At 35.3% G+C, this 13,849-nt stretch overlaps 2 protein-coding genes across 2 annotated transcripts in view; one reads left to right on the top strand and one right to left on the bottom strand.

Moving 5' to 3' along the window:
- Positions 1–13,849, bottom strand: part of LOC118735727 (serine/threonine-protein kinase rio2) — a gene marked incomplete in the record, with an annotated part of 254,041 nt that overhangs the window by 159,030 nt on the left and 81,162 nt on the right.
- On the top strand, positions 4,552–13,666 carry LOC118750170. Its single transcript, XM_036484900.1, has 8 exons — positions 4,552–5,300; positions 5,677–6,173; positions 6,238–6,601; positions 6,671–6,864; positions 11,895–12,155; positions 12,237–12,848; positions 12,919–13,135; positions 13,353–13,666. Exons 1-8 carry the CDS (start codon positions 5,096–5,098, stop codon positions 13,544–13,546), a joined length of 2,544 nt encoding a protein of 847 aa, XP_036340793.1. The 5' UTR covers positions 4,552–5,095; the 3' UTR covers positions 13,547–13,666.

Below are 13,849 nucleotides of genomic sequence, written 5' to 3'. Positions count from 1 at the left end.
CTTTCGCTGGTGAAGCGAAATGTTAGAAAATTGTGAAAAATGTATGATTTTGCATTTTTTTTCTTACTTTATGGCGGCTAGGCACTTTTTATAAATTTTATATAGTTCTAACGTCGGGAATACTAAACGCAAGCTCGAAAGGCTGGTTTTAATTATGAAAGAAAATCCCAATACTCCGTTGACACGATCCTTTGAGAACAAAATCAAAGAGCTGTTTATAGTTTTAATACATTTTAAATAGCTTTGGATCACAAAGTTTCTTAAATATATTCTATGTCAAAATATATTCGAAAGACTACAGTTAAGCTCGCTTAAACTTTTTCTGCTCCTGGCCAGTTTTCTAAGCTCATTTTCTGACGAATCGTTGAACCAGAGTGGTTGAACCAGAACTTGGTTGTACTAATTTTCACCACATTTTATATAACACAAACGGCAATAACGCATAATTAGCTTTATTTCACTTTTAAATGGGAAATAATACCAAAATCTGAGTTTGGCTTTATATCCAACAAATGTTGGAAATAAAACAAATTTTGCCTTATTTCCCATTGCCTATTTATACTAGTTGTAACAAAAACAGTTTACTGATAGAAGGAAAAAGAACTTGTTTATTCCAAAAATACAATTAAACAAAAAATGTTATATAATTGCGGTATATGAAGAAAGTAATACTCAAAAAATTATTTTACTTATGAAAAGTCTAACAAAATAACGACTGCTGAGTGGAAGATCGACCTACTTATCTCGGCAGCCAGCTCGAAAACGCTCTATCTCAAAAAACTTTTCAAGAACGCCCTATTTCAGATTTCGTTTCAAAAACGGCCTATCTCAGCTGCCGATTCAAAAACGCCCCATATCAGCAAATTTTCAATACATTTTGAAGTGAGATAGGGCGTTCTGCAACCAAATACTGAGATAGCGCTGTTTTTCAATAAAATTCTGAGATTTTTGAGATAGGGCTTTTTCGAGCTGGCTGCCAAGATAGGTCGATCTTCCACTCAGCAGTCGATATAGGAAAAGAGTCGTCTTTAATAACTGCTCCACAAATTGGACATAGCGCTTTTGTATGAATTTTATCCGCATGCTTTTTAATATGTTGAAAACATTGCTGGAAAACCTTAAATTGTTTGCATGGAACCAAAGCGCAATTAACAGGTGAAGTAATAAATTTTCTGTCATTCGGCTGCCTTATAGTCAAATTTTAAAGGTAATTTTTCAAATAAGGCAGTGTCAGAATCTTTTACTCGCACGAATTACTTCACCTGGTATAATTCCGCCATGACATGGAACAAACAAAAGTGGCCGTTCCTGTTCGCAGCATACAACACAGAGAATATTGTTTTGAGTTTTATCTTCAGTTAAAATTTCTGAATTATCATCACTGGTTTCACCATATCCGAAATGTGGATTTCGTTTACGAAGACGAAGCGAACATATGGTACGAAATAGTGATGTAAAAAACAGTAAAATTGTACCTACTCTCAGACTCCTAAATTTGAACGTATACTCGGTACAAACAGGTGGGATGATTGGCGCAATAAACAGGTGAAGTAATAAAATAGCTTTCTCGCTTTATTTGCTGACAATCGGCTGTCTAATAGTCACGTTTTATAGGCATGTTTTCAAATATTTCTTTTCACTCTAATATTACTTCACCTGGTATAATTCCACTATGGGTGGGGTGCATGCAATAACACCATACGCAATAGTACTAATTTTACTGGTTTTTTTACTGGATGTCGTTTTCGTACGAAAAACTTGCAAAAAACTAGCAAAAGAGGGGAAATTGAAATAGCAAAAATGACAGCTGAACTTGCAAGTTTTACTGGATAAATTTTTACTAGCAACTATTTGTTATTTAGTAAAAAAAACAGCTGATGGCATGATGCTTAATGTAATTCACATTTGTGGTGCTTTTAGTCTTGCAATTGACAGAATAAACCTATTTAAATATATACATAACAAGATGGAAAATATTAGTTTTCGAAGAAAATTGCATCGGAAATTAACAAATTAATCAAATGTTCATAAAACTAGCAACTTCTTGCTAATAATAATTCCCATTACTTGGACATTAAAAAGCAGTTTCAGAAGTGTACTAGTGTTATTTTATTATTATTTTTTTTTTCTAAACGGTTATAATGACAGCATTGCATAATTGGGAAAGGAGAGGAGGGGGGGCGGGGGACGCGAGTGCGACGATTAACACGTGCCCAGAAAAAGGTTGTTTGTGTTTTTTGGCAAATGAGAAATTTTGAGTTGATTCACTTTTGAAGAGCGTGTGCCAATGTACATATGGATGTGTATTAGGAATTTGTTTAGTTCAATTGCAAACCCATAATAAGACGTTGGTATTTATTCATTATGTGTATTAGGGCTGTACGATTAATTGATTACTCAAAATTTTAATTAATCATAAAGTAAATAACTCAATTATTCGATTAATTGGAAATTATGATTACTCAAAAGTTCAGTTACTCGAGTAATCAAGATTTTTGATTAACCAAAAACAAAAATATTTGAGTAATTTGCTTTATGATTAATCAACATTTCGAGTAAAATGAGTAATCAACATTTCAACTCTTTACATATGTATAAAGAAGTTAAAGTTCCTTGATGCTTTGAAAACAACGTTTCTGTTTTCAAAAATGTAAACGAAAAATTTGTTCATATACAGAATGTAAAAAAGAAAATAAGCATTTTCCAAAGGAAACTCTTTTAACGAGCAAAGTTATTTTTTTTGAGTAATCATATTTCGAGTAACTCGATTAATCATCGTTTTGAGTAATCAAAATCTTGATTACTCGAGTAATTGATTAACCGAATAATTGATTAACCAACTTGCTCGAGTAATCGAATAGTCGCACAGCCCTAATGTGTATGTATGTATGTATGTATGCGTACACATTAGGGCGGTCCAAAAACAGTAAAGTCGGGATTGTAATGCTCCCTCCCCCTAGGATTGTTCTATATCGAAAAAAGTATACCCCTATCTTTTATTTTGAAATCCAAAAATATTTAGAGGTCGCTCAAAGCGCTCAAAGTTGTCTATGCATTTTTATAAGGGAAAAATACCATTTTTCGTAGAAATGGTATAGAATTCTTGAAAACCAATATTTTTCGATCGGAAAACTCTGGTTCTGTTCAGGAGACTTTCAATAATAATACTCAATTGTTTATTTGACCATTTCTTAATACTAACTATTTTTTATTGGTCTTCATTTTTCGGGGTTTTTTTGGGTTCTTGACGGACCTATAAATTATAGTTGCGATGAAAAAATTGTTAAATAAACATTTGGGAAAAATATTGATTTTTAACTATTCTATACCATTTCTACGAAAAGTTGTTGTCTACCCATATAGAATACATGCAAAACTTTGGGCGCTTTGAGCGACCTCTAAATATTTTTTGATTTCAAAATAAAAAAATATGGTTATATTTTTTCGGTATAGAACACTCCTAGGGGGTGAGACCATAAAAATTCCGACTTTACTTTTTCACATGCATTTTTGGACCATCCCTAATGTACATATGTATTTGTTTGAGAATGTGTCATTCTATTGATTTTATTGACACTTGTTATAAACTGCACGCATAGTTGCCACAGTTGGTTGTTTCCAACCAAACTTGGTGTTTTTTTCTTTTTCTGGGTTGGTTGTTTGGTAGTTTTTCTCTGGTTTGGTACTTTGTTTTTCAATTAGAAATGAACAAATTTGTTCTCAAGCAATTGGTTTAGCAACCTAAGAGCATTTCAAATATAAATGATCTAAAAAAATATCACAAGCTTCAGTTGTCGTGGCAATAGTAGCATTTTATAAAAATCACCAATATTTTTGCAAGTTTCACAGAGACCCAGTAGCGCATTTCAAAGTCATTGAGCACCTTGTATTCGTTACAGTAGAAAATGAAAGTTGGTATATTACAAATATCAAAAAGAAAAAACTGAGAGGGTGCCCCGTTTTCTAAGATGAATTTCCTCCTCCCCCCCTCCCCCCCCAATCCAAAAATTGGACCACCCTAATGCACATATAACTAAAAGGTAAGTATGTGATTGAGCGCACAAGTATTTCAATTATTTTTGATTTCCGAAATAGCAACTATAACTTCTACCAAAATGTAAATTAATGTTATTTTTACATAAAATTTTCAATAAAAAAAACCCGGCCTCAAGCTCAATAAAATTGTTGAATTTCTGTTTTTTTTTACTAAGTTTTGCTTTTTGTAATAGAGAAGTGGATAAAAAATTAGTTTTTCTTTCAATTTGGTTGTTTTTTCTTCAGATTTTGGTTGATTATTTTTATAACAAGTGGCAACCGTAACTGCACGTTTCACTCTGTGTTTTGCCCAAATATTCTTCTTTTATTTTCAAATTAATGACCGCAACGGATTCCTTCTTTATTTAATATTGAGAGCAACTTCTCAGCAGATCGTGAGAGATTTGGTTAAATTGAAAGACAGATACTCATTGCCAAATAAAAACAAAACAAAAAAACATTTCATTCGATACATACATATACACATATATATGTGCATAGAAAAGCTTTTATATTAAGCACAAAAATTAAAACAGAACCTGCCAACTGATAAACCGCTCTTTGCGTAAATATTTAAGTACAGAGAACAAGTTTGCGGGTGCTCTCGGGTAAATAAACAAAAAAGTGTACACAAATGTCCCGATCCCCTGCTTAGACTCAGCGATTTCGTTGGGCAAGTAAAAAAGTTTATTAAGCGCTGAACAACAGAGGGCTGACCAAAAAGCGGGTGTGGGCATATTTACATACATATGTATGTATGTTTGTCGCATTGATGTACCTATGTACATATTTACTTTAGTACATGTGAACACAAGCGCGCTGCTAAGTGTCGAGGACAGAAAGTGGTACAACCACACTGTGGTGCTTAGATACGAGTATCTACGTAAAACTGCGCCAACTGATAGCGAATCGAAAGCGCAATGCGATTGTGTGCCTCCGATTAGCAGTTACCGCTCAACAGTAGGATACAGAGGAGGCCTCACACGTCAAACGATCACTGCTCGCTTTTTGAATAAAGAGCCAGGCCTATCGACGTGCGTTACTGCGAAACACCAAAACCATGCCCGACAACAGCAGCAAATTTAACCCTGATGCACAATTGGATATCCCCAAGTGGATAAACGTGAAGTACTTTGAGAAAATACTCCACAAAGAGGATGAAAACTTTCAAAAAATCTTGAAACTTACAGTAATTCCGGCCACACCGCCCGGCGAGAACTACACATCGCTCATGATGCGCATACTAATGGATATAGAACTAAAAGGTATGTAGCTACATAGGTATGTTCTTTTATAACGGTAATAAAAGATACCTACAAAGTCATTGTCTTCAAAATCAGAATGAAGTATGTATGTACGTACTACATATGGAGTAGTCGAGCTCTGAGTTTAGAATACTCCCGATCCATGCAAAAATGACATTTTTGAAAATTAGGCTCTTTTAAAAGCTTGTTTACATATATATACATATATATTTTAAATGATAACTCTGGATATATGTACATATACATACATACATATATGCAGTGTTTGGCATGAGCGCTGATTAAGTTGCAATCACATTGTGGCTTTGTTTGTTTTTTTTTTTGTATCTATTTTAATATTGTTCATCTACATCCGCTTCGCTTTACAAACTTACAGATGGATACACCCAACAAAAGGCGTATATCGTCAAAACAACGCTGGACGACGACAAGGGCGGTACACTCATCAACGCATTAAATCTCTTTCCGAAAGAGAAGCTTATGTATGAACGCATTTTGCCAGAGTTGGAGCAACTCTACCATGACCTCGACAAGAAAGTGAAATTCGCTGCCAACTGTCAATGGATCGAGCAGAAATCCAGCCGCACCACTATTGTGCTCGAGGACTTGAACACGAAGAAATTCCGAAACATCAACCGGCTTCAAGGCTTCGATATGCTGCACATGAAGCGAGTACTTGAAAAGCTCGCCGAGTTCCATGCAGCGACCGTCATGTGGCATGAGAAGCACGGCGCGTTCCCAGTCGAGTTCCAGAAGACTTATCTACCGGCCAACTATCAAAAATCGAAATCTTATCAAGCGCGCGTGCAAAGCTTTAAGGCAGCGATGGCGACGTGGGGCCTAGATGACTATGACAAATATGTGGAACGCATTGTAAGCATCTAGGCGAAAGAAAAATTCGCCACAGTTAAAATCTAAAAAACTCGTTTGATTTCAGCCAAATGCCGAGCAGTTCGTTAATGCAGCCATGAGCTGCTTCAACTCTGAACCCAGTGAATTTAAGGTGCTGAATCATGGAGATTTCTGGTCCAGCAATATTATGCTGAACTACACTTCCAGTGGCGAGGTGAATCAGATCCGCTTTGTGGACTTCCAACTATGCAGATGGGGCAGCCCAGCACAAGATCTATGGGAGCTAATCGTCTGCTCGGTGGTGAGCAATCTGCGCATTTGGGAATTCGACCACTTCGTTCGAATATATCACACTCACCTACTCAAGTGCTTGAAGTTACTAAACTACGAGAAAGCGGTGCCCAAACTAAGCGAACTACATATCAGCATGTTAAAGCACGGCTTCTGGGGTGAGTGACAATGAAACTGTGGAAAATTTTCGTTTCGTTGTGATCAAATAAGCATGGCTCTTTTTATAGGCTACAGCACAACGTTCACACATTTAGTTCTAATACTGCTGCCGTCAGATAAAGACGCCAGCCTGCTCAAGCTAATCCAGCCCGGTGAAGAGGGGGACAGGTTTCGACACAAAGCTTATACAAATCCGCTATATGTGCGAGCCATGTTGGATATTTTGCCGTTTTTGTATAGGCGAGGAATTCTGGATTTTCACTAGGCTTATACAAATATTTATTCAATTCAATATTGATGTAAAAAACACAGTCGATCAAAACACATACATATGTACATATGAGATGCATCTCAGTCATTAAACGCACAATTTGTGGAAGAGAAAATTTTTCGGAAATCGAATTACTTTCAAAGTAATAGCTACTAGGTATTTTCGAAATCGTTTGGATTTTATTTATTTTCGCGCGATTGGTAACAATTCTGCTCATTTTTAAAAAAAACTAAAATTATGGTAAGTTTTCCTTTTTTTTTGTCATACATTTATCTGTAGTAGTTATTAACAATTTTCAAAGAGATATTAGTGACTTCTCAATTTCTTAATATACATTTTATTAAAAATTACTTGCAGAAAAAAATTGCCGGCATGCAATGAGACGAAAGTTATTCACGTTTTTTCTCTGACGCACAACAAGTATCGACTGCAGCGAGTCTAGCGGAGTATGCCAGATGCATTTCATTGTCTAGAGTCAGTCTGGCAAGCGCAGGTTGAAATCGGGGTTGAGAATTGATAAAATTAAATTGTTGCACGCCGCTTCATAATTGAAGAAAAAGTAGAGAAATGTAATAAAAAAAAAAATAATAATGAAATAGATTACAATAGGAATATTTATCTAACTCATAAACGACCGTTAAACGTGATAAAATTATGAATTTTTATGGAATTTATTTTAGCACTTCCATCGGCAGTTTATCACGTTGGCTGAATAACCCTAATGTAATTTTTAAAAGAAAAATATCCAAAAATAAAACGAGTCCAAGACCAGTGCCCCCGCCATTTGCGGCTTCGTAGTACGTCGTTAAAAAAGACCGTTTAAAGCACATTTTTTGGGATATGTATATGAAGAACCAGTGTCGCCCCTTTTCGATCCAGCTCCGCGCGAATTCTGTATCAGTTAAATTTGCTGCAGTGAATAAACCAATGTACATTAGTATGTAGACATGTACATATGTATGTGCATATCAATATGCGTACTTACATACATAAGTACGGATTAAGATTCATACTAGGGATGTTAATTTTTTCGCTTTTTACGATCCCGGGATTTTCAGGATGTGGTTATCACAATCCCGGTATTTAGATATTCATTACTTTTCAACAACTTAAATCGAAAAAATTCCTTCTATATTGTTTGACAAGCTCTCCTACTATACATAAAATAAATAATAAATAAATGGGTTTGAAACCTACTTTTTAATTTAAAGTGGCGTTTTTATTTTTTCTCCCTGACTCACTTTAAAGTACTTTGTAATTTTAAAGATATTTAAGATATTTTGAATTTAAAAAAATTAAAATTTTTTGGATTCAAAAGGAGTAATAGGTAATTTTTTAAGCTGATAGAGATAGACGGATGAAATTCGTAGCTGTTATCGAGTTTATATAGCTCCTTAACATATAGTTTTTTTCAAAAACAAATATTTCGAAATTTCAAGGATAAAATTTTAAAAGGACATTTTAAATACATACTCGTCCACCATACTAGTGTTATACACCAAAACATTGAAAATGTTTAAATTCTACAGAATTTCCTCTTCAATTTGATACCCACACTTCCTCTCTAAGCACATTTCACTGAATTTTTTAAATCATTTTTGAATTACTGGCGTCAGCTTCGTGAATATATTGATTTTTTTGTGTAAAATTTACTATCGCATGGTGTTATATGTATAATGAGCTACATTTATAAAAAAAAAATTAATTATGAAAAAAAAAATATATATATAGGCAATACTGGTCAAGAAAAGTGTTTCTCTTATTGCCATCAGTGCCAATCACAAATCCCGAAAATCCCGGGATTATTTGCCAAGAGTACCGGGATTTTCGGGATCCCGGGATTAACATTCCTAATTCAGACTATGATATAATACATATCCATGAACCAAAAATACAAGATCACGCCAGCAAGCCAGTAGCCCATTATAATCGCATTTAGGAAAAAAGTTGGGCGACTTTGACATATATCATGATACATATCGAGCCCTAACCGCTAAAATAATGTAAGCGACATTTTTTTCAAAATTTTCTTTTTGATGCAGAAATGCATCAGATGGCCTAGGACTACTTCTGCATTAAAAAGAAAATTTTGAAAAAATGTCGCTTACGTTATTTTGGCGGTTAAGGCTCGATATGTTCATTCTTATACGTATGTAATTAAATGTATGTACAAGCATTTGGATGTAACCTGCTAGTAATCAGGGTTAGAACTGCGGCAAGCCCAAATCGGAGAAAATGACGTGAAAAGCTGTAGCAGAAAATAAAATTCCGTAGTAGATTTAGATGACTACAGACCCTTCTTTTATGTTGTATAAGCAAAGCGTAACGACATCTTTCAATTGTTTTTCCGCAGCCTAATTTCTACTTGCCTTAGCCACAATGTCCAACTAAAAGAAGAAAATCACTCTTTGACCAAAGTGAGAAACCAAATTGAAAAACTGCACACTGAGCTTAGTTTAAACGACAAACAGAGTTAAACTCGCACTGAAAAACTGGGCCTAAAATTAGAGTGAGAGAAAGTTTTTCTTACAAAACCATTCATTATTGAATCATGGTATATTCCAGCAAACGAGAGGTAAAAATTATTCTAAAAATTACTTTCGACGATTAATATCGAGAAAAAATTAAAAAAAAATTATGCCTTTCCAAGAAAGAATGTCTATTAGAAATATTTGTATGTATGTATATTTATTTAGATGTGCCTACATCCAAACATACCCTGCAGTGAAAAATTATCAATTGTTAAAAATAACCAACTTATGACAAAACCGACTTAAAGTGAGTTGTAAAGTCGTGCAGGTGTCATGCAGACGCAATCGGGAGCTCGTTTTCTTTACAAGTTTCTATTTAAAAATCCTCATACAAAAACTGCTTTGGATACATTTTGATTTGGCACTTCACAAATTCTTTTTCGAATCCAGGACAAATAAAATGAAATTCGAAATTTTTGCATTATCATTTTGATGTTATGTCTGACGGAATTCCATTATAGTACCACCTGCTGCAGTATATGTACTCAAATATGCAACGTTGAACATAAATTAAATAAATAAAAATTTAAAAAAAAATTAAATTAATAAAAATTAATAGAATGTTTTTTATATTGATATTTTATGTCTAAAAGTAAATAGTTACAAATTAGTTGACATGTAATGCAGAGGTATCCAGGTCTGACTTTTTTGTGGCCATCGCCCCACAAAAGTAGTTAGCTTTTTTCGAACAAAATATACGGCTAATAGTTAGCACTCGTGTTCGCGTGAACAGACTAAATTTTGGTTGGTTGGTAAGTTAACGTTGCTCCCTGCAGGGTACATACATACATACATACATATAGTAATATATCCATGGTCAAACATTGGCAACTCATAACTAGCAATTTGTCCAAAATAGAGTTGCATATGTACAGCGCCTACGCGAAAAGATTTTCTGCGCAAAAATACTGTAGTCGCATGAGTAATTTTCAAATTTGCTCTAAAAGCGTAGTAAATGTACTACGATCACAGACAGGTTCTAACCCTGCTGGTAATCTGCTCACTGCCGACTCAACAACATTTGCTTATCAACATTACGCTTTGGAAGCCAACCCTTTTTAAGCTTTTTCAGTTGCTTCCTAATCAAAATCAGCTGTTGTCCGCAACAAAAGTACATATGTATGTATGTACATTAGACTGTATCACTACCCATACAAAAAAAAAAGTGCTATTTTTCCATTGGAATTATAAAATTTATTATATTTTAAGACGTCCACCAAAATATTTCGGAAAAATATTAAGATTTAAGTGAGCTAGACCGATTTGAAAATACCTATAAAAATGGACTTTTATATGAATAAAAATAGTTTCTTAAAAATTTTTTTTGAAAAAATGCCCTCAAATGTCAAAACGGTTTTAGCTTAAAAAAATTGCATAAAAATATTTAAAAAAATTTTAACGGAATCGTAATAATGAGATTTTTGATGCTGTTTTTTAACTTTTTTCAAAGATTGGTATAAGAAAAACTTTAATAACACAGCCTAAACTCTTCCGATTTAGACTTAAGGTGTCATTGGAAAGGTTTTTTCTCATCGTTTTTATTTCTTTGCTAATAAACTCATTCAAAGGATGACAGAGAAAGGTAGGATGAACGAACGTTATTCAAAGTTGAATTAAGATGTGTTGGTATTTGAACAATAAAAAATTGGGATACGAATGACTTTTTTTGGACAGAAATAAAAACAGTGTGAAAATACCTTTCTACTGAGATCCCATAAGTCTAAATCAGAGCATTTTTGGGCCAGTTATTCAAGTTTTTCGTAAACCAATCTTTGAAAAAAGTAAAAAAAAACAGCATCAAAAATCTCATTCTTACGATTCCGTTGAAAAAATTTTTAAATATTTTTATGCAGATTTTTTAAGCTAAATCTAATTTGTCATCTGAGGGGACTTTTTTCAAAAAGTTCTTTAAGAAACTATTTTTATTCATAAAAAACTTCATTTTTGGAGGTATTTTCAAATCGGTCCAGCTCGCTTAAATCTTAATATTTTTCCGAAATATTTTGGTGGACGTCTTAAAATATAATATATTTTGTAATCCCGGCGGAAAAACCGCAACTTTTTTTGGTGATGCAGTCTAATGTACATACGTATGTATGTTTGCAAGTGTTAGCTTTTCTAGCCCCCTTCGAATTCACTCTGACAGAGTATGTCGCTCTTTGAGCAAGTGGGACAGACAAGGGGCGTATTGTGTACTTAACTGGGACGGCAATAATAAAAACAAAATTAACTGCTGAAGCCAGCGATAAACACAAGCACGTGAGAGCCGACACAATGCTCGCTTGTGAGATTTGTGAGGTTCCCAAAAGCACAACACAACGCCGATCGTCACTAACCCACAAGCAACGATTCAGCTACACATCGACGGCCGGACACTTATCGCAAGGGAGTTCAGTTTAATCAGGTGACTAAATAGAAACATCATAAATTTTTAATCGTGAAAAATGAAGTTAACGAAATATTTAAAAAAAAAAATGCGTTTTGCTGTAGATCTACTTTCGCTTCTACTCTGCTGTTGCAATGGGAACGGGTGCAAAAAACTACCAGCCCCCAGAATGGATTACAGCTGAGTTTCTGCAGGATGTGCTAAAGGAATATTTCAAGGACGACACTTTGGAGGTGCGCGAGATTGTGGTGAAGAGTGCATTGGGCGGGGCGAATGTGGGCAGCGGCTACGCTAGCGAAATGCACCGCGCCACTTTTAACTTGGCGCGGAAAGACGGCACCGGCCGCTTCTCCGTGATTATCAAAGTGAGTATGGCATATATATACATTGTATGTATGTACTTAGTGCTAATATTCTATTCACGTACGGACGTAATGGCACCTCAGGATCACCCCAAGGGCTACACTGGCGTCGTCGCACACAAGAGCAAACTGTTCAAGCGCGAGATTGTGGCCTACAAAGAAATTTTGCCGCGCGTTGAGGAGTTGCTTGCCTCCATTGGTGACAAGACGAAAATTGCTCCCGCCTGTTACTATACCACCGAGACTCCTGAGCCATTCCTTGTGCTGGAGGATATGCAACTAACAGGTTTTGAAAACTTCGAAAAGGGCCGCTTGCTTAACCTGGACTACACCCTGCCGGCCATCGAGAGATTGGCAAAGCTCCATGCGTGTTCTGCTGTTATAGCCAAAGAGACGCCTGAAGTTTTGGAGATCTTCCACGAAGCACCCATTTCTAGGAATCCAGATCGCAAGGATTTCCTTGGCTTTTTTCCAGTGAACATACGCTGCGTAGCTGAGGAGCTGACACATTGGAAGGGCTACGAGGAGATCACTGAAAAAATGTTTAAATTGGCCGAAACTGTGCTTCAGAATGCAGTGCAAATGTACGAATCCCACGACCAAGGCTTCCGCGTTTTCAATTCCGCTGATTTGTGGATTGACAATTTGATGTTCCATATAAACAATGACACAAAGGAACCCGATGAGGTGGTTTTGGTTAGTAGCTTAAGTAGCATGAAAACAAACTATGTTGTCATAGATTTATCGTTTTCTTATTTTATTACAGTTAGATTTCCAGCTGTCGTACTATGGTTCACCGGCAGTGGATCTGAACTATTTCCTCTTCGGCTCACTTAACGAGAATGTGCGGAAAGTGCATTTCAAATATATAGTGCGTGAATACCATCGAATTTTGAAAGAAACGCTGGAGAAGCTCCACTATGACGGCGAGATACCGACGTTGAAGGACATAAACATCGAGCTTATAAAGAACAGCCTGCAAGGTAAGATTGAGAGTTAACGGTGACTGCCTAAAATTATACAAAAATGGTGTTTGGAATTGTTACGAAATACATACATTTATGTGTGTATGTATGCATGTAAATTGCAAATTTGATATCACACTTCTTATGAAACTTCAATCTTCTCTGCATACAACCTGCAGGTTTTTGTGTGCAATTTGCTAAAATCAACATTTGTTATAATGTCGTTAAATTTCAGGAGTCATCGCCGCCACTTGTCTCACTCCACTTATCTTCATGGAGTCAACGGGAGATGAAAAATTGGAAAACCTTACCACGCGCACTGAAGAAGGTGACCAAATGCGACGCCAAAATGTAGAAAATCCAAAATATCGCGCGTTTCTCCAGCGTACAGTGAAAGAATTCGAGCTCTGTGGCTTTTTAGACGCTTGAATGGGCATACATTAATATGTATTATATGGTATTTGTTAGATAAAGAGCAATATATAGAAAAGTAATGAACATAAAAAAAAGAAAAGATAAATAGTCAGAACTATTCAAAATTTTGAGGTGCTACCGCTTTGTCGCGGGCTGTATGTGTATGTTAAAGAATGCAAATCTATTTTATTAAAATATTGTGTTAAAAATACATCACTTATTATCCTCGACCTTCTATTTATAGTTTACATGATTTATAAGTTGGAATATTAAAATATAGTATACGTATGTCGGCCGCTGTGGTGTAGTGGTAAGCAG

This window comes from Rhagoletis pomonella, unplaced genomic scaffold (genome assembly GCF_013731165.1).
Source record: "Rhagoletis pomonella isolate Grant_MI unplaced genomic scaffold, Rhpom_1.0 Rhpom_scaffold_00001, whole genome shotgun sequence".
Taxonomy (NCBI): Eukaryota; Metazoa; Arthropoda; class Insecta; order Diptera; family Tephritidae; genus Rhagoletis; species Rhagoletis pomonella.
This window is presented reverse-complemented; position numbering and strand designations above follow the sequence as displayed.

What these genes read in the sequence shown, in the direction of transcription:
- LOC118750170 (XM_036484900.1), top strand. Translation starts at nt 5,096, where the DNA reads ATGCCCGACAACAGCAGCAAATTTAACCCTGATGCACAATTGGATATC. An exon ending in ACAAATATGTGGAACGCATT is followed by an intron (nt 6,174 to 6,237) that starts GTAAGCATCTAG and finishes GTTTGATTTCAG; the next exon opens with CCAAATGCCGAGCAGTTCGT. An exon ending in GCTTCTCCGTGATTATCAAA is followed by an intron (nt 12,156 to 12,236) that starts GTGAGTATGGCA and finishes ATGGCACCTCAG; the next exon opens with GATCACCCCAAGGGCTACAC.